General features: G+C 42.1%; 6 protein-coding genes across 6 annotated transcripts; 4 read left to right on the top strand and 2 right to left on the bottom strand.

The window, feature by feature from the left end:
- Window positions 1–3,002: 3,002 nt before the first annotated feature.
- Window positions 3,003–4,178, top strand: EAE97_005069 (uncharacterized protein; the record flags this gene model as incomplete). The annotated part of the gene is made up of 2 exons (XM_038875581.1): window positions 3,003–3,689; window positions 3,839–4,178. Exons 1-2 carry the CDS (start codon window positions 3,079–3,081, stop codon window positions 4,176–4,178), a joined length of 951 nt encoding a protein of 316 aa, XP_038733938.1. The 5' UTR covers window positions 3,003–3,078.
- A 1,576-nt stretch (window positions 4,179–5,754) lies between these two features.
- On the bottom strand, window positions 5,755–10,510 carry EAE97_005068 (uncharacterized protein; the record flags this gene model as incomplete). The annotated part of the gene is made up of 6 exons (XM_038875580.1): window positions 5,755–6,312; window positions 6,391–6,738; window positions 6,790–6,867; window positions 6,918–7,355; window positions 7,408–7,654; window positions 7,800–10,510. 6 exons carry the CDS (start codon window positions 10,508–10,510, stop codon window positions 5,755–5,757), a joined length of 4,380 nt encoding a protein of 1,459 aa, XP_038733937.1.
- A 2,970-nt stretch (window positions 10,511–13,480) lies between these two features.
- EAE97_005067 (uncharacterized protein) lies at window positions 13,481–14,964 on the top strand (the record flags this gene model as incomplete). Its single annotated transcript, XM_038875579.1, has 3 exons — window positions 13,481–13,661; window positions 13,744–13,988; window positions 14,065–14,964. The coding sequence occupies 3 exons, from the start codon at window positions 13,481–13,483 to the stop codon at window positions 14,962–14,964; spliced, it is 1,326 nt and encodes a 441-aa protein (XP_038733936.1).
- Window positions 14,965–15,035: 71 nt separating this feature from the next.
- Window positions 15,036–15,503, bottom strand: EAE97_005066 (uncharacterized protein; the record flags this gene model as incomplete). The annotated part of the gene is made up of 2 exons (XM_038875578.1): window positions 15,036–15,135; window positions 15,193–15,503. The coding sequence occupies 2 exons, from the start codon at window positions 15,501–15,503 to the stop codon at window positions 15,036–15,038; spliced, it is 411 nt and encodes a 136-aa protein (XP_038733935.1).
- A 919-nt stretch (window positions 15,504–16,422) lies between these two features.
- Window positions 16,423–18,021, top strand: EAE97_005065 (uncharacterized protein; the record flags this gene model as incomplete). The annotated part of the gene is made up of 2 exons (XM_038875577.1): window positions 16,423–16,868; window positions 16,920–18,021. The coding sequence occupies 2 exons, from the start codon at window positions 16,423–16,425 to the stop codon at window positions 18,019–18,021; spliced, it is 1,548 nt and encodes a 515-aa protein (XP_038733934.1).
- A 996-nt stretch (window positions 18,022–19,017) lies between these two features.
- Window positions 19,018–20,517, top strand: EAE97_005064 (uncharacterized protein; the record flags this gene model as incomplete). The annotated part of the gene is made up of 4 exons (XM_038875576.1): window positions 19,018–19,127; window positions 19,184–20,038; window positions 20,095–20,327; window positions 20,384–20,517. The coding sequence occupies 4 exons, from the start codon at window positions 19,018–19,020 to the stop codon at window positions 20,515–20,517; spliced, it is 1,332 nt and encodes a 443-aa protein (XP_038733933.1).
- Between the last annotated feature and the right edge of the window lie 202 nt (window positions 20,518–20,719).

Here is a 20,719-nt window from a genome sequence, read left to right as displayed (position 1 = left end):
CTCTCGAATGCCCTATCACCGTGGAGATTGACCAATGAAAATTTCCTGAACATAATTGAGACAAAAATATGAGAATAGCACTGAGAAGTAGGGGAGAGGAGACGCTTAGGCATTTGCTGGGTCGTTTGGGGTTTTCATCTTAGATGAGATTGAGAATAAGGGAGGGATCTTACAAGCGAAGAGGGACAGCCCATGTGGAATTCTTCGATGCTAGTATGAGGAATAATCGATGGAAGGGCAGGTACCAGAGAAAATACGTTTTCTATCAAATATCGCCATCATCTGCATTCATATGATACCCTTCCCGCTTCGACGAATCACATCTCACACGATTGCTCTTCGGCTACAACGATACGAGGTGCTTCCCAGGCTGGTGATGGGTAGGTGACTCTAGATAAGGTGTTGCGACGCGTGGGATAGATGTTAGATCTCGAGTCTTTCTTACAGTTCCTATGATTTTGTAGTTAAGTGAGGGTTAGGGAGATCTACTTAATATGTAGGTTATATATCTAGATAGGTAAGTATATGAACATATAAGATTACATTACATGTGCAATTGAAAGAAAGATTATAGTAAATATCTAACTTACCTATGATCTGGAACATTAAAATAAAATAAAGTAAAGTAAATTATAAATAAATATATCAAAGAGAAAAAACTGTAATTGTGATTCGGGAAACTAGAAATGTATGTATGTAAGATTGTAAGAAAACGAATTCGATATTCAATATATGAATATTAGACGATCGATAGACTCTATATATTTAGTTTTACTAATAAGCACTTTCGTTCATATCCATATAGATAAATGTAAATAATCCTTTTCAATGGATTCGATTCCAAATCGGTTTATTTCATTTCATTTCTCTGATCTCCAGCTGGGTATATACGGTATATAGTTGTAATAAGTATATAGAGGGTCAATTTTGATTTTCATACTTCAAATATTAGGTGCAGGGTTATATAAGGTAGTGTGTATATAATATGTAGACATCGCCCATGGATTCCCATGGATGTAGGTATTTAACTCTATACTACCAGTATAGTAGTTGTATATCAATCAATTGATAATAAATTTATTTAAACATCATCGGCTATGAGTTTTGAATGTTTAATCGATCAAGCCAAATCACGAGAACGTTAACTTGGCCTTTTTTTCTAACTTGACAATTCGACTCTAGTTACCCGCCTAGGTATCTATCATTGTAATCAGATCATCTACTTTCATGATTATCGTTCTAATCACATCAGACTATTGTAGATCAGACTAGACTCATCCAATCCAATCCAATCCAATCCGAAAACCCCGATGAGACCCAGAACCAAGAAATTGACAAGAATTCGATACTTCGATAGCGTAAGTATTCGCCATGATTCATATAGGTAGCTAAAGATGATTTCTAACCTCTAAACTGTGTTCTTTTCATTCCTAGTCATGTGTCATACTTTTAATATCTAGGTAGTGATATCACGAGTATATAGAAATTCTATGTATGTTTGCGTGTAGTGTAATGTGTATGGAGTGGGAAAAAATTAGCGATAGTGATGGGGATGAACTTTAAAGATGAGAGTTAGATTGATCTCTCAACATGGCGTGAATGCAGGTACGAAGTTTATTTTCTTTTACTAGTCGTAATGGAATGGGAAACTAGAGGATAGTGTCATGTAATGAAATGAGATGGGATGAGATGGAGTAGATTAGTGCTTTGTTCCTGCAGTAGTAAGGTTGGACATTGGATTGGATTGGGAGTCTGTGCTAGAATTGAATGGCTCGAGAATGGCTCTTGGTGTTTTGATGTGGTGTGGTGCTTTTGTGAGTCAAGGTTCTTGGTTCTTGGTTTTTGGGATTGGGATTGGGATTGAGGAGATGATATGGTGAGTTATTTTTGGGATGGCTTTTGTATTCTGTTCTGTGTCCTGTGTTCTGTGTCCTGTGTCCTGTGTGGTGTTCACTCTGCACTTGGATGTAACGAAGGTATCTCCCGGGTCTCGGAATGTTGGGTCTGGAGGAGGCCAGCATATGAGCTGAAGGATAGGGATGTATGTGTATGTATGTATACAGTGGGGAGGTATATAGGTGAATGGATAGATAGATAGATAGGTAGGTAGGTAGGTAGGTAGGTAGGTAGGTAGGTAGGTAGGTAGGTAGGTAGGTAGGTAGAGAGAGGTATCTTAAATACATGCAAATATGTTCGATTGCAAGTCCAGAAGAATTGCAAGACTAGAAGCTTCCTATCATCATTCAAATTACTCGTCCATTCCATATAAATTATATATATAATAATAATATAAATACCCACCTAAAAATCTATATATATGTATATATAACCCATCCCAAATCCAATAAAAATAAGCATGTCAAAAATTCAAGAAACTGAAAATAGATCGAAACTATCTTAGCGCTGTCACTAACAAAAATCGAGAGAACCGAGGCAGGACCGTGCCCTTATCATTTTCTTAACTCAGCAACTCTCCATTTCTTTTCATCCAACCATTCAAATGTTCCTGGATGATTTCGAATCAATATATGCGAATGGTACGACGTAAAGAGACAAAAAATACCAAGGTAAGGTAAGGTAAGGTAGCTTCGGATGAAGAGAAGATTGGGAAGCTATCTAGTGGATAGCTCGCTTTTCAGCTGGAGATAGTAAAAGTACTACCTTAAGGTATAGATGTCCTGTGGGTATTTCTTTCTTTCTATCTATCTTCTGTCTTTTTATCTCTCGTTCTTCTTTTCTTCTTTCTGTCCATATTCATTTGTGTGGTTGCAAAGACGAACATAATAGAATTGCTATCGATCTATTCTTCATATCTACATTCATTTGATAAACTTGGTATCTATCTGTGCCTTGTTTTGACCCTAGCAAGAAGGTACATCGTGAAGATATCTTGATTTTTTGGGTTTATACATTTTATTCTTATTATTGGGGAGTATACAGTATTCTTGTTATTTCAATTATTTTAATATTTACATTTAATATTTCAATTGAAGGACGCTCAATTGAACGACGGTCAATATATATATATATACTCGATCATACCGAATCATATCACCCGATAACCATACAATTATCACAATGCGTCTCAGCACTACTCTTCTCCTAGCAACTACAAGCTATACAACCAGCATCTATGCCGCCGACGACGATAGCACCGTTGGTTCATCGTCGAAACGAGGTCTCGTCTTCGTCCCCAATTCAAAATATCCCAACGATAACCAAGTCTGGGTACAACCTGGTTCCGATCTCTCATGGTACTACAATTACGGCATTGCCGCCTCCCCGGCCTACTCCAACACCACGCAAGAAGATTTTGAATTCGTCCCTATGCTCTGGGGCACTTCGACCACCTTCCTTACCGACATGAAAGCACTCGTAGCAACCGGCCGCAATATCTCCCACGTTCTCACCTACAATGAACCCGATGGAACTTCCTCGACGGGCGGATCGGCAATCTCCCCCTCGGTTGCTGCTGCAAATTGGATCAGCCAAGTTGAGCCGCTACGCGCATTAGGTATTAAGGCCGGAGCGCCTGCCGTAACGGGTTCTCCAAGGGGAATTACTTGGCTGAGTAATTTCTTTAGCGCCTGTGCGGATGCAGGAACGAATTGCACGGTGGACTTTATCCCGCTGCATTGGTATGGAAATTTTGAGGGGTTAGCGAGTTTTATGGGGGAGATACGTGGCACGTGAGTTTTTCTTTTCTTTTTTTTGGTTGCCCCTCCTGTCTCACTCACTTTATATCTTGACCTTTCCACTTCTCACTTTCTCAATTCCACCCTATCATATCTCTATTCCCAACACACAAACACACATACTAACACCTCCCTCCCCAAAGCTACCCCAACACATCCATCTGGCTCACCGAATACGCACTCAACGACCAACCTCTCCCCACCACCCAAGATTTCTTCAACACTTCCGCAGAATATTTCGATCGTCTCTCATACGTAGATCGCTACTCGTATTTCGGATCGTTCAGATCTAGCGTCAGTAATGTGGGGTATAATGCGACGATGCTGGATCAGAATGGGCAGTTGACGGATATTGGGAGTTGGTATTTGGGCGGAAAGGCGACGGGGAATGTGCCGGAGAAGAGTGCGGCGGGGAGAGTGGTGAGTATTGGTGGGTGCGGGGTGGGGTTTTTAGGGGCGGTTGTGGGGTGGTTGTTGTTGTGAGGAGAGTGAGGTTTGTTTGGGGGTGGGATTAGATGCGATTATGCGATTTAAAAAGATAGAATGAAGTTGTGTATATGATACCATATGGTAGGAATGATTTACACACCGGCGTTTTTCAATTGAATGTAATTATTGTACATTCGACATCTTGGGAACGATATAGCAAGCAAGCAAGCAGGCAGAAAGACAGACAGACAGACATGTATATAAATAGAACTATAGAAAAGAAACCCCTACACACATAGAATATAAGTAAATCTAAAATCTAAAATCTGAATAAATCATAGATGAACCGAATATCTCATATACAGGATCCCCTCTCCCGCTCTCCTTTTTGACAATGATTATCTATGGATTAATGATGTTTGTTTATGTACATGTATACTGGAGATTGAGATCATTCTCTTGAGAAAATGCGCCAATTTCCTTACTCCCCCTCCACTTTCCCCTAATTTCTTTGTCCTCGCTCTCGCTGAGGTTCTGCTCGGTTTTTGAAAGTGTAGTTTGATGGTATATATGTATATATAGAAAGATGAAGATGAGGATGAAGATAGTATCTCTTATTATATACAACTTCAAAATCAAACGATTTAGAACAGAAATTGAGAAACAAAACTAAATGAAACTCAACAAACGAGCTAGTCTAGAGAAGAAGATAGAGAAGAGGAAATAAATATCTGACTTTTTCTCCTCCTCTTCCTCCTCTTCCTCCTCTTCCATATCTCAAAAGAACGCCCCGAGACAAACTATGTGAAAGAAAAAAGAGAATGATGAGAGGGAACAATGAGAGAGGGAGGGATGAGAGAATATTAGTAAGATGAGACAACAATAATGAAATCCTCTCTGATGATTTTCCCTCTCGAGCCCATACTCTCACTCTCTCTCATCTTCTTTGTGTAGGTAGCCTCCATCCCCTCGATCTCCCTCCTCTCCCTCCCTCGATCTCCAATGTCCATGCTCAAATTCTCACTCTTCAAGCTCCAAACTAAAACTAAACCTAGAATTAAGGTTATATCCAAACACTAACTTCTCCTCTGACTCTACAAATCAAACCCGGAATGGAGGATTGAATATTGAATATCGACTATCAAATATCAAGTATCGAACATCGAATATTTGAAATCGAATTGACGATTTGAGATTTTGATATGGATACCTAGATAGGTAGATAGGTAGGTGGATATGTAGGTATGTAACTTGAAGATTTTATTGGAATACTTAATATTCTTTCCTGTATTGGATTTTCTAATATATAACTATGTATGTATGTATGTACTTTGAAGATGATAAACCCCTCAGAAAAATCTCTCCCCCCTAAGTTTTCGCCAATCAATAAAACGCCCGCGTGCCCCCCAAAAACCACTCAATGATAATATAATAATAACTTCCTCCAGCTCGCACCAATGAACGCCTCCAGTAAAAAGGAAAATAATAACCTCTCAATTAATTCTCAGCTTCCCAGTTTCCCAAGCCCTAAAATTTCAAAGAATATTGATTCGCGTTCCAATTTATCTTCATCTCCGTCTCAATGTCAACCGCCCAAACCCAGCCCACCCACCTCTCCTCATCCACTCCCCTACCCACCTCCCCCATCCATAGCATCCTCTCCATCCTCATAATCCGGTTCAATCCTCAACAAATTGTTATCCTCATCCGTCTTCAAGAATCCAAACAACCTCGCCAACTGCGACAAATTCAACGTTCCGCCCGCGCTCCCACTCGCACCACTCAATCCATTATTATCAATCGCCTTCTCACACGCTTTCAGCTTCCAATTCTGCATCCCCAACAATCGCATATCCACCGAATTCGCCACCACGAGTCGCGTCATCCACGTTTCTTTATTTTGACCAATGCGGAAGATGCGACCGAAAGCTTGCTGTTCGACAGCGTGGTTCCACCAGAGATCAAGTGAGATGCAGCGATTTGCAAAGGGGAAATTGAGTCCGAGACCACCGCATTTGAGGCCGGCGATGAGGATTTGAATGTCGTCGCGGTTTCGAAATGCTTTGATGGCTTTGCTTCGATGCTCGAGCGAGGCGTCGCCGGTGAGGTATAAAAAGCCCCAGCCTTCAGCTTTGCACATGCGGCCGATGATACGGGCTAGTGTGCGGAATTGGACGTAAATAACTACCTAGAAAGTGAATTGATTGTTTAGTTTTGATTTGGATATTCAAAAGTCGGAAATGGAGGATTATTTGGACCAACTTACCTTATCATCAGGAGCCTCTTCGAACCCTTTCAAGAGCAAAGCTTTCAACGCCGTAGTCTTTGCACTTGGAATGAGGGGAAATTTGGGATCGTAATCTGATCTAGTAACCCAAGTATCGTCTTTAGCAAAGGGTTCAAAGTCAAGCGCATCCAATCCTTTGCTTTTGATTCCATGTGTACGACGAGAATTGTCATTGTTGGTTTTACGGCGCTTGGTTGCCCTAGATGAGCTTTCGGATTCTTGAGCTTGGTTGTGGCCAGTATCCATGCCATCATCATCAGGAATTTCGAGATCTTTATAGGGTAATGCATTGGTGAAGATGATGTCACATTTTGGACAAACGTTGAACTAGTACTTGTTATTAGAAGTCTTGAGATTTTTGTATAGAATAGTGCTTACCGTATCATCACCATCGGAAAAGTGTATCTGCGTGTGTAGATGATTGGTCAAACAGCTCTGACAGAAAATGTGAGAGCACTTGAAAGATGTTAGCATTGGTACAAACTCTTCTGAACCTTTCAACCTACATCAGTAATAACAGGCTCATTTGGAACATCTGAGCAAAGATGACAGGTAATCCGAGTATAAAGCTCTTCCTCATTGAGCGAATCCAAAGCACTATCAAATTTGAAATTTTCACCAAACTTGGAAAGTCCGAAAGGGATAGCTTCGGCTCCCTTTTCACCTCTAGCTATAGCTTCCGCTCTCTCTTCTTCACTTTCAGTGACCCAAAGCTTACATTGCTCGTAGAACGCTACGTTTGTGTCCTTGAATTTGCCAAGCTCCTTGCGAAGTCGCTCAACGTCTTCGGTAGTCCAGGACTCTCTCATCGTGGGTTCAAGCATAAAAGGGTGAGAGGTACATTGTCTAAGACGAAGCAATTGAACGAAGAAGACTCCGTAGGCTCGTTGAGCAGTGCCGTTGGCCAAAAACACATTAAGGTTTGCCCGAAAGCGGTTCTCGGTCTATAGTAGCAAAGTCAGTTTTTGAATGTCCCAAACCACCTGAAACACTTACAATTCGATAAATAATCCTTTCTTCTCGAGAGAAATTGAGCTGTTGCATAACAGGGTGGGGCTTGGGGAGAGTGATGATTGGTCGATTGAGGATCGTAGTCTTCATAGTACGGCGCATCATAGCGTAACTTAAAAGAGTTGTAATACGATTGTTACAATCGTCAGCGTCAGGATCACAAAAATATTGTTGAAAAGTCCTCCAATCCATTGCATAATTAGCTTTGAGAAATCGAAGGTACGGGAAAAGCCTAGGTTAATTGTCAGCTTCTGATTGTCTCAAATTGTATTGAGCAATGGGATGGCCTCTGGCGACCAGTGGTCAAACCAGCTCTCCCATTGTTCAAATAGAATTTCAACAATCAAATGCAAGAATTTTGGGCAAAGTCCACTTACTCTTCGAGCCTATTCAAAAGGGGAGTACCAGTCAAACACCATCGATAAACGCTCTTCAGATTTTGGCAAGCCAAACTTGTTCTGGCAGAGTTGTTTTTAATCGCGTGAGCTTCGTCAAGAACGACTCTACGCCAATTAATCTTGTGAAGGTCGCCAAGTTGATCATGTGCGTTTTTCCACCATTTTTTGTATCCATGCCTAGCAATATCTTCTCGGCCCTTACGGTCGGGGAAGGGAAACTGCTTCATAACTTCTGTGTAGGAAGTAACGACGATGTCTAAATCTTTGAGGACATTTTCGGGGATATTCATTGATGCCTTATACTGCATCACCTTGGGGAATGCTTTTTCGTGGACATGGTTCCGGATTTCTTCTAACCATTGGGAGATGACTGAAGATGGAACAACAATCAACGTTGCCGTTACTCCGCGCTTTCTATCTTCTTCAGTGGGTGGATTGCCAACCATGCAAGCCAGAGTTTGCACAGTCTTTCCAAGACCCATGGAATCGGCAAGTAGACCACCATGAGGTGGTTCAGAACTCAACTCTCTAGAAACCATCCATTGTGCACCCAGTAGCTGATGATGGTACAAGGTCGATTTCATTCCCTTGACAAGCCATTTTCCATTAATTGCTTTGACTTGTGCATAACCAAAACTTCGAGAAGCTTGCAGAAGTTTTGCTTTGTCAGATTTTCCCTTGGTCTTACTACTACCTTCAGGAATATTGGCGAACAATTGTTGAAGCTGGGTGGCTTTATTTCGAGTTCCGCCAAGTTCTGGTTCGGGAGCGCAATTGAAGATAGGATCTTGGAGACGATCTCCGATCGCATCGCTATTCATGAGATCATCCAAAATCAATTGTCCAACATCATCTTGTCCTCCGCGTTGTCCCATGAACCGAGCCTCTTTCATATTTCTATCAACCTTAACAGCTCCCTTCTTGGATCTCTTCTCCTTTTCTTTGCCCCTGCCTTTGCCTTTTCGTCCGGCTTTGGTCTTCCCGCCCTTACCACCACTTCCACCGGCCTTTTGCTTTTGCGACTTTGCTTTTTCTTTCTCAAGAATTTTGGCTTGTTCCCTGGCCTGAAATTCTCGAGCATTCTTGGCTGGGGCTTGCCGTTTTCTCTTGGGCTTTTTCTTTTTGGAAAGGTCATCGTCAAACTCTTCCTGAAGCATACTAGCAAGACCTGCATCATCATCATAAATATCTTCAAATCTGTCTCCAGGTCTTGAAGATGGACCTTCGCCATTATCAGCAACATCTTGAAATCTCCGATGCCTTTCTTCGGGAACGAACAGCGATTCTTCGTCTTCATCTTCGTCCTCATCCTCAGCACTTCTAGCGTTGGCAGTCTTCAGGCGATCCAACTTTGCAAGAGTGTGATTGACCCTAATGAGTTCAGCTCTTTCAGCAAAACCGAGAGTTCCTTTATCTAGTTCCTTGCTCAAAGCATTTCGTAACTTCACAAGGTTCTCATATTCCTCTTGTGAATCGTCGCCTCCATCTTCTTGATCATGCATCCAATCACTATCATCTTCATCGACTTGCATAGCATTATCAACATCTGCTTGATCCTCGGGATACGACATACTCTCTCTGCGTCTCTTCCTACCATCTCTCACGGGTCCGGGAGAGTCTTCCTCCTCAGATTGAGTTCGACGTATAGTTTGACCAAGAATTGATGCTTGAGCTGCGATCATTTCTTCTTCGGTGGGGCTTGATTCTCTATAAAAATCATCAGGCGGTACACTCTTGTCAGGGCTGACACTTGCTATCTTTGGTGTGCTTACATTCGTGGTCGAATCAGAGACTGGCTCATTCTTTATAACAGGAGGCGGATTGCTTATCTTTGGCTTTCCGGGGCGTGCTGGTCTACTCATTATAAAAACGCAATCGTCGTCGGAGCCGGATTCAATTACAACTACTTCTGCTTGTCTTTGTTGACGTGGTTCTTTTGGGGTCTGAATATGACTGGAAGTTCCGGTAGATCGACTGTTGGAATTATGTGGCGTACCAAATATAGATTTGCGATTCTTGCTGGACTTTGGTAGGGGTGCGCGAATAGATCTTTGAAGGTTCACATCGTACAAATCGTTTGTAACCACTTGACTTCTGCCATGGTCAAGAGTAGCCTGGGAATCTTCCTCATCTTCGACGTCTGGTGACTCGATACTTGGCATTAGGTCAGCACCTGTTCTATCTGCATCTTGGGTACTTGTTGGTGAGCTATCTTCGATATCAGAATCAACTGTTGGACTCGGAACGTCTTGCACGCTATTATTTGACATGGAAGGACTTTGCAGAACGGCTGAGGGGCTTCTTTGCTCTTGAGGAGTTGAAGAGACAATTTCTTCATTTGGGCTGCCGCTAACCTCTGGGCTTGAAAGAATGTTTCCTTGATCTGGGCTGCCGCTAATCTCTGGGCTTGAAGACTGTTGAGGAACTTCGGGAGTTGATGGAACGCGAAGTGCAGGTCCTTGTGAGGCCTCTTGACGAACTTCTAAAGCACCCGTGTGAATTGTGGAAAGTTGGATAGGCATCCGGCGTTGAGGTCGGGGCGGTGTAACATAGTTTGTAGGTCGCTGAACTTGAAAGGGTGTCAAGGGATTCTCATTATCAAAATCTTGACCTCTGTCGGCTTCAACAAGTTCATCAACATACCCTCCGCCTGGGTAGTTCTCAAATATTTCCTCCTCGCTGGAAGACATAGCATCGATATAATGCTTTTTGAAATAGTTGTTCTACTTGCCCTTAAGAGTATTCTACGAGATAGTCAGGCTTTGAGAAGGAAGAGGCAGGTTGTTGATGTTGCAAATTGCAAAAGCAGAAAGCGAATCGAGTGAATCTGGGATTGAAAAATCAAACTTTAGAATGAAAGCGGGATACGTAATACCAGCGTGGTTTGCTGATGAATACCAAAGTAGGAGTTGATTTCAAAAATCTGGAGACTGAAGTAAGGAATACAAATCTTCAGGGGAAGAACTGGTCTGTTGCGAGATAAGATGCCGGATTGGATGGATTAAGGTAGTTGAGGAATGAATGTCGTACGTCTTCAGTCAGTAGTTTCACTCGAGTTGAGTGGTTATAGAATGATGATTTGTGCCTTTGGAAAGAATATCAGCATCTATTTAGAATTGAAGAGGGATTGAATGGTGTGTTGCAGCAAAGGTGAGATCTCATGCCAAGGGCCAAAAGCAGACTTTCAGAAACTTGGGCGAACAATCAGAAAAACATGATCAAAAGAGCTTGCAAGCTCTGGCTTTGGCAAAGAGGAACATGAAGGTAAGATGGACAATAGGTATCCAAGTGAAAAGTGCTCACTGTGTGGAGGTATGGATAAGCGATGCTGTCTCACGCATCCTATACTGCCATCACGAAGCCGCAAAGAACCGCCCTTCTCACTTTCGAGATCCAAAATGTAAATAAATTGTCGCAAAGTTACTTTGCAAAAATGTAAGTAGAAGATAGCCTTCTCACGAGAGAAATGAAGTTGTTGTAGATATATTGTACGAGTAAATTATTGGTTGTGGGCGAAGTTGAGAGGAGAAAAAAACGTGGAGGGTCGGGTGGTGGTGATGGTTTTGTAAGGGAGCAGGAATTGTAAAAGCTTGAGAAGAGGAAGGAGACTAGGTAAGCTTAGATATTGAAACTGTTTCAATATTTTCAAGCCACATGGAAAGGGAAGAGGAGGTTGAAGTGAATTTTTGAACCTGAAGAATGATTTTTGTAAGGGTTTCCGCTTCTGAAAGACGCAAGTATAGAAGTGAAGTATGAGGTGAAGAAGAAGTAGACTAAGCTATACTAGGCTGTTTCTTTTCACTGAGCCCATTATGGGAAGGACGAATAAGAGACAGAAGTGAATTTCATGATATTTCCCTGTTATCATAAGTCTTATAGACTTCTGTGAGAAAATAGTGTAGAAGGTTGGGGTGAGGAAGAAGAAGACTGATAATTTAAGCCAGCTGGATTTGCCCATTTCCTTCAGAACTTACGCGGGGATATGAGTGAAGACAATGTTGATTACCACCATTCCATTGTCTACAGTTGATCAACAATTTTTGGGGGTTTTGTTCTGATATCTGTTTACTCTGATTATTGGATGTGTGTCAATGAATCAAACTATTGGGAAATATAAAGGTGTCATATAAGACGAAAACGCTAAGAGATTTGGCCGAATGTATGTGTAAATGAATTTGAAAATAGGGGTGATCAGTTGAGAAAGATACAAGAGTAAGGTCTGAAGTTTTTAGAAGATCATAAATCGTAACAAAAAGACAATATGATTCTGAACTCGAAGTTGCACTTTGGCCGCCATGAAAGTCAAATCGCAAGAGAAGGGACGGAGGGGGCTGAATGTATGATCGTGAATTAGCAATCGAGGTGCTAGATGGCAAGCAAACAGACGATGAAGCCAGAATATATGAATTATATCTAGTGATGGTAAATACGGTACTGCCAAACCACTATGACCTGATGCTGTAAGACGAATATAAACATTTTAAGAAGAGGTATCGATAAGCTGTCACACGAACCTCCTCATCCCGCCTGGAAGGAACTCATAGGTAGAATTTATGAAGCACGATGAAGTGATTCGTTTTTGCTTGCAGAAGAATGAATGTAGGTTGGCTTTCCAACCTGAATTGGGCTGATACTGGGTAGAGACTGAAGTATATACGACTGTAGTTGAATGAGGACCCAATGGCAGCTTCGTCGTTCAGATCCCTATGCGCTTTTCTCAATTTCGATCGCTCATGTCCGAAAAAGGGCGATAGCACCAAGATCCGCATTATTGCACCAACCATCTTTCCAGTTTGGCCTTCACCGTCATTATTCATGACTAGAAAGGAGCACAATATCACCCGATATAACATTGACTAGAAGCAACCTCTGACTGTAGGCTACTTTCGTTGTATAGCCCTGAAACATAACGTCGAGCTCTGGAAAATGTGCTGCAGTCTGGTCTCCATCTAGAACTTCATATCAGATCAAAAGTGTTGATGACCTCGCACCTTCACAGTACTGGCATCACTTCTCATGTATAATCGCAAACGCGGACGCTGGATCACTCAAGAAAGAAAGATACACCAAAGCGGAAGAAAGATAAAAACTCCAAGAAATTGTCAAGACGAGGGAATATATGAAACCAGTCTAAAAAGTCCAAACTTCGACGGCTGTGTGTATGTTGTGCAATCTGAACAGAGGGATTGTTAAATAGTCAAACGGGATGTAGATTGATAAATCAAAGACATCGGAACTATCACTTGTCCGTTTCTGATAATGAAAAATACCTAGTCATCTGATCACTTGATATCAGATATGATGAATATTGATATGTACCTACCTAGGTATACTAGGTATGCACATCGGTCTGTAATGAGTGAATCCGCGAATATTACCTTTGGAGATATGAAGAAGAACCTTGGAACTCCTCATTCATTTCTAGTAAGCTAGTTCTACAAATACCCCTGTAAACATTCCCAGCATCCATGCAGCACTACTAAAAGCTTAATTTTCTAGAGCTACGTAACACTGCGCGCGAATTTCTCACACTCTTCGTATCCTCTCATCCAATCTTCTAATTCCGACCCTTTTCTCTTCTTGTATTTACCATTTCTTTTGATCCATTAGTGAATCTTCAATCCAACTTTTTCGCGGTGCACATCTATACTTTTGCAACGATGGCTTCCGCCCCTCCAGCTTCGAGAAAGGAGGATAATGCTACCATCTCCCTAACCGCGAATGTCTACCTTCAGCTCAAACAATTAGCAATGGGCGAACACTGGCTCTCACGCTATGTTCCCCCGCTCATCCTGCTCTTTGAAGCTTTCCTATGCAGTGCTATAATCTATTTCATACCCTGTATGTTCCCTCTTTCTCTTCTTCTTTCTCCGTAGTGCCCCCAACCCCCCTCTTCCATCATGCCATCGCTAACTCCCCACAGACACAGAAATAGACTGGAAAGCCTACATGGAACAGATCAGCCAATACGACTCCGGCGAGCGCGATTACACTCAAATCAAAGGTGGAACCGGCCCATTGGTATATCCAGCCGCACATGTATGGATATACTATGCATTATGGTGGATAACTGATCATGGACGTGATATACTGGTTGCGCAGCGCATATTTGGAGTTCTGTATTTGGGGACTTTGGGGGTTGTTTTGGCTTGTTATAAGAGGGCTAAGGTAGGTTATCTTAATTGAATATGAATTGGAGCAAAGGAGTCAGAGAGTATGGACTAATATTCAATTTGGAATCTAGGCACCGCATTATATATTTCCAATGCTCGTCCTTTCAAAACGATTACATAGCATATTTGTTCTTCGACTATTCAATGATGGCTTCGCGGTTTTCTTCTTATGGGTTGCGATCTACTTCTTCCAGCGCAGATTATGGACAATTGGGAGCATGGCATATAGTTGGGGTCTGGGAATTAAGATGTCATTGTTACTAGCATTGCCCTCTATTGGAATGATGTTATTCTTGACAAAGGGGGTACAAGGAGCTCTTAAACAAGCATGGCTTATGGCACAACTGCAAGTTGTAATTGCACTTTCCTTCCTCCCGACAAATGCAATTGGTTATTTGAGTAGAGCTTTTGAGTTTTCAAGGGTATTCTTTTTCAGATGGACAGTCAATTGGAGATTTTTGGGAGAACAAAAGTTCCTGAGTAAGGAATTTTCTATAACTCTATTGGTAGGACATATCAGTACTCTAGCTTTGTTCGCAATGACTAGATGGCTCAAGCCAGCGGAGAGGCCAATCATGGATTTAATTCGAAGTGCGCTGAGATTTGAGGAACCACTGGGACAAAGACTGCACGCCTGCTCCCATACGATATCACCAAACTATATTATGACAACCATCCTGACTGCTACCACAATTGGTATGCTCTTCGCTCGATCTTTGCATTACCAATTCTTTGCCTATCTTGCATGGGCTACCCCTTTCTTACTTTGGCGTAGTGGCATGCACCCAATCCTTCAATATGCTTTATGGGGGGCGCAGGAATGGGCATGGAATGTATACCCAAGTACTGATATAAGCTCGTTGGTGGTAGTTGGAATTATGTTTATCACCGTGGCGGGTGTATGGTGGGGAACCAGGCTTGATTTTGTTGCGCCCAAAGGCCAAGGGGCCGTCGAAAAGAAAGCTGCTTAATCAGGCGTGAGCAAAATTCCTTCTCGCCCCAGAACATTTGATATCTTGTAACATATCGGATCTTGGCCATATCACTCTTCGTCCGAGTCTGATGGTGGCATTTTGCCTACGGTCGATTCCTCGTCATCCGAATCCTCCATATATGCGGAGCTTTTTGGAAATTCCTTGGGCCTATTGAGATGGGGTGTCAGGAAATCGAGCCAACTAGTGCACGATATGAAGACCTACCAGTAAGCTTCCTTTCGCCAAATGTGTTCATCCCGGACAACATTTATAATTTCACCACCAATCTTATTCTCTCTCACATTTGCATCTTTCGTGTCAATCAAGACATAACCACCACGTTTGATCCAAATTGTATTACGGAATCGAGAAGGCAATTCGACAAGAATGATTGAATTGTCAGTGAGAGTGCAAGAGTATAAGCTGTTTCCTTCAGCTTTGATAACACGAGCAATCGATTGTGTTGGTGTCAATGTATCTGGCGGGGTAGAAGTTTCTTCGGCGGCCGCAAAGACGTTCCGCTTTGGTTTACCCATTATAAAATAAAATGTGGTGAGATTTGAATTGATTGAAAATTGAAGTTCAAAAAAAGAGTAGGTCTAGGCCTCACGATAGAATTTTGTGGAAAATCCAAGGATGATGAAATTAACAAGCTGATTTGCTATGTCTATCAACTTTTTTAAAAGGTACTCGTACTTGGGAATAATTTTTCTTTGGCGGGGTTCGGAATTATTATTATCCGTGACCGTATTGTCCATGGGAAATTTAGCCGAAGACCCTGACGCCCTGATATAGAAAAGATCTAGAAGACATTAATTTATGACTCAAGGTCGTATTGGGCAACTCCGCTTAATATATTTTCGAAGCCCTATACGTTGAAACTTTTTCAAAATGCTTTTAAGATGCTTACATGTATGTATAAAGTGCATTGTCCGAAGTATTCCCATATATCCAGATGCATTCCAGAATATATCGAGATCCAATTACGACAGTCATTCTCTTATCATGGATCCAATTTTTCAAAAACCTGTTGAGTTTCTCCACATTTGGCGGAGTTCCTACTTGGTATGCACTGGTATGGAGCTGGTATTCTCCCCAGCTCCCCAAACCCTTATTGTTAAGCCTTTAGCCTTCCCACCGGTCCTGATCTAGTGATTTTAGTCTACTTCAAACCGCAAATTTCATACTTAGGATGGTGATTATCACTTTTAGTCTATAGGGACTACCAGATACTATTCGTCATTAGTAAGGACTTCGTATGACCTCCAAATATTAACTTCCTCATCGTTCAAATAGAAACTGTTTGCATATATCACTGAGCTCTCCCTTTTCCTTCTTGTTTTCCCTATCATCTATCACCTCAACCATCAATATATATACACGTTCACCTACTCCAAATCACTTTCATGTAATCTGAATACCTTATTTGGCATATATAATTCTATCACAGTCATAATGGCTGCTCATTTCTCTTCAATCTTCGACGTCGTATCGACAAACAATGAACTTGTTGCTGCTGGTACGGCAGCGAACAATGAACCCATCGCCGCCCCTCAGAAATCAGTCACCAGAACATATCACTCAGCCCAACAACCTCATGCCATTGAACTCGATAATTTACAATGGGGATCCAATGTCAGTCGACCATCTGCATCTGGAACCACCACACCTGGAGTAGAACCTGGATCGGGATGGACAACTCCAGGTTGGCAGGGTTCAACATCCCCAAGCGCGCTGGAAGAGAGTCGACCACAAACTCCAAATGACGAGCCGGAATACATCGTTCAAAGCTTCTCTAACCCTCCCAAGAATAGATACAGAATGATTGCGACCTGTTTGCTGAACTTTGGCAACGGTTTGAGTGATGCTGCAGCTGGACCCTTGATTCCAAGGATGATCATGTACGTTAACTCATTCCCAAGAAACAATAACTATTACTGATTAAACGTTAGAGCATATAACATTCAAGAAAGACTCGTATCTCTCATATTCATCACGCAGGCAATAGGCTATATTTCGGCAGCCTTTTTCATAGATGCTATCAAATCTCGATTTGGAAGAGCCAAATCTATAATGTTTGCTGAAGGCCTCATGGTTATTGGCTATGTGATGATCGTTCCCAATCCTCCATTCCCAGTGGTTGTCCTGGCATTCTTATTCATCGGATTTGGCATGGCAATTAACTTGTCGTTGTCAAACGTTTTCGCAGCTAACCTCGATAATGGTACTAAAATGTTGGGCTTCATGCATGGTTCCTACGGAGTTGGGGGTATCATTGCTCCATTGGTAGCCACCACACTCGTTTCGTCTGGCATTTCATGGAGTCGTTACTATTTTATTCCGCTTGGAATAATGCTCGTAAATTTAGTATTTGCCGGATGGGCTTTCTGGGACTACGAGGATCCAAATGAAACGGCACTGCTCAACTTGACTCAATCAGGAAGCAGACCAAAGTCCAGTGCAAAGAAGGACTTGATGGAAATGTTGAAAGCTGCTAAATTACCAGCTGTCTTGATCGGTGCCATTTTCATTTTCTCCTATCAAGGTGCGGAAGTTTCTATCTCCGGCTGGGTTGTCTACTTCTTGCAACAAACCAGAGGTGCTAATAACAATGCTGGATATGTTACTTCTGGTTTCTGGGGTGGTATCACACTCGGTCGTTTCTTACTATCTCCTGTCGGGCACAATATTGGTGAAAAGATGTTTGTGATTATCGTTGTGGTCTTATCAGCTGCTTTCGAAGGAATCGTTTGGGGTGTTCCGAACGTCATTGGAGACGCTGTTGCGGTTTCCATCGTCGGTCTCCTTCTTGGGCCCGTCTACCCATGTGCTGCCTACGTTTTCACTCGCATCATCCCTCGCAAATACCAAGTCAGTGGAATGAGTGTCATCAGTGCTCTTGGTAGTTCTGGTGGTGCCATTGCTCCTTTCACCACCGGAGTTTTGGCTGAGTCCTTTGGCAATTTCGTCTTGCATCCTATTGCTTTAGGTCTCTTTGCTGTCATGATGCTTTGCTGGTTCTTATTACCAAATGCGGAGAAGAAAGACGATTGAGCATACGGAATGATGACATGATGATCGACTGCACGACAAAATTTGGAATTCGAAAATGAAATGGGCTTTGAATTTGATTACATATCTATATGGATTTTTGGTACTGAGCGGAAGTGCCATGGCGTTTTAATTGATACCAAGACGTTGGGACATGGCTGGCAGGCATATGTGGAGGGGACCATGGCGTCAATATGAAAGATTTGCTTTCTTATTTGCATTGAGATTTTTGAAATTTATTGATGGAAATTGTTATTTGATATTGAAACATCAGAAGGACCGCGAAAAGTTGCAGTAACATTCGGTTAGTTATCATAGCTTACAACAGGGAGGAATACAACTTCATTTCCTATACACTATACAAGACTTTAATGCATTAACTTTATTCGAATATCGGTGGCTGATTATTCTTAAGATTCTTGTCTGAACAGTGGAATGAACTATATTGAAACGAATACGGGTCGGATACAGATCGGATAGTAGTCGGGTCGTCGACGGCTGAAAGGGTGCAGTGGGGTGGTTGAAGTTACCTAGTCACCCCGCATTTTGCATGTGTTAATTGGTTAAAGGTCATAGCTTTGGTCGTGAAGGCACTGAAAACCCCGAAAATTAATGTGAACGGCGCGTGCGGAGGTATGTTTTCGATTGCTAGAGTTTTACAAACCCCGATGATTATCGAGACGAGTCATGAATTTATCAATTGTGTTCACACCACCAAATTGATGAGTGATGCTTTCGGTGATACGAAATTTGTGAATCTGGGGAATGCATCGCTTGCCAAGGCCACCGGCCCAACAACCGAGGATATCTTAAGCCGAGCTGTTTCCTTTCTCCGTAAACACCAACGACTAAGTTTCACGAATCGTAATTGCCTCTCCTTTAGAATACTTAGCCATTGCTTTTTGACTTATAAAAGCTCTTGCCGTTCTCTCGAAAACTCTCACAATATATTTTGCTACCTTTCAATACTCATTTGACGTAATAAAGGAAGAAAGAAAAATGTCCTCAATTGTTAAAGCTTTAGCACCGGTGGTGAGAAGAGCTGGTACATCAGCATCTGCTGCAAGACCTGCAATCAGACTTACTAGACAGAGTAGAATATATCAACAGTATGTGTTTTCTCATTTTATTACCCATCGTTCCTTTCAGTCTAACATCAGCGCAGTGCCCGTCCTCTTTCCGCCACCTCTCGCCTTCGTTCAGATCCTGTCGACATAACCGAGATTCCTCCAACTCCTATAACGCATCTATCTGAAATCGAACTGGCCATGTCGGAATCTGTTTCTAAATTTGCGAACGATATCATCGCGCCAAAAGTACGAGACATGGATGAGGCCGAGAGCATGGACCCTGCGGTTGTGGAACAGTTATTTGAACAAGGACTTATGGGAGTCGAAATACCTGAAGAGTATGGTGGTGCAGGAATGAACTTTACGGCAGCGATTGTGGGAATCGAGGAGTTGGCAAGAGTCGATCCAAGTGTGAGTGTGTTGGTGGATGTGCATAATACTTTGGTCAACACTGCGGTTATCAAATATGCGAGTAAGGAGTTGAAGAACAAGTGGTTGCCAAAATTGGCTACGAATACTGTTGGATCATTCTGTTTGTCCGAACCAGTATCTGGGTCCGATGCTTTTGCGCTTGCCACAAAAGCTACCAAAACAGATTCAGGATATACGATTTCTGGAAGCAAGATGTGGATCACCAATTCTATGGAAGCAGAATTCTTTATTGTTTTTGCAAACCTCGATCATAGTAAAGGCTACAAGGGAATCTCCGCTTTCGTTGTCGAGAAGGGAATGAAGGGGTTCTCTATTGCTAAGAAGGAAAAGAAGCTTGGCATCAAAGCCAGCAGCACTTGTGTTCTCAATTTTGATGATGTGGAAATTCCTAGAGAAAATCTATTGGGAGAAGAGGGACAAGGATACAAATACGCCATTGCCCTTCTGAATGAAGGCCGTATTGGAATCGCCGCACAAATGACTGGACTTGCTTTGGGAGCATTCGAAAACGCTACTAAGTATGCATGATTATGCATTTTTCGAGGGATTTTCAATGGCTAACAGATTTGAACAGATACGTATGGAATGACCGAAAGCAATTTGGACAATTAGTTGGAGATTTCCAGGGTATGCAACATCAAATCGCACAATCTTATACAGAAATCGCCGCCGCTCGCGCTCTAGTGTACAACGCTGCACGCAAGAAGGAAGCGGGTGAGAACTTTGTTCAGGATGCAGCCATGGCCAAGCTTTTTGCTTCGCAGGTCGCTCAACGTGTGAGTGGGTTGGCGGTTCAATGGATGGGTGGTAAGTTAAAAAACTCACGTTTCTGGTTCTAGCTCCATACTAAATTTTGATAATAGGAATGGGATTTGTTCGTGAAGGAATTGCGGAAAAGATGTGGAGAGATTCGATGATTGGTTCTATTTACGAGGGAACAAGCAATATCCAATTGACAACGATAGCAAAGTTATTGAAGCAACAATATAAGTCGTAAGAGATAGATAGAAGATAGAGAGATAATTGATACCAATTTAGAAGTATGGAGTGAAAGCTCGCTCTAGTGAATCGCCTCGTCTTGATCCGAGTCTGATATATCTGTGTTGTTGTATATTCCGCAAAAAAATGATTCTATGATACACACATTGAGTAACATTTAGTAATTATCTCCCGTTTGTATATACCGTCGGTCGTGTTCC

The sequence above is a fragment of the Botrytis byssoidea genome (genome assembly GCF_014898295.1).
Source record: "Botrytis byssoidea strain MUCL 94 chromosome Unknown BBYS_008, whole genome shotgun sequence".
Lineage (NCBI taxonomy): Eukaryota > Fungi > Ascomycota > Leotiomycetes > Helotiales > Sclerotiniaceae > Botrytis > Botrytis byssoidea.
Note: the sequence above shows the minus strand (reverse complement) of the source record. Positions and strands in the feature narration are given on the sequence as shown.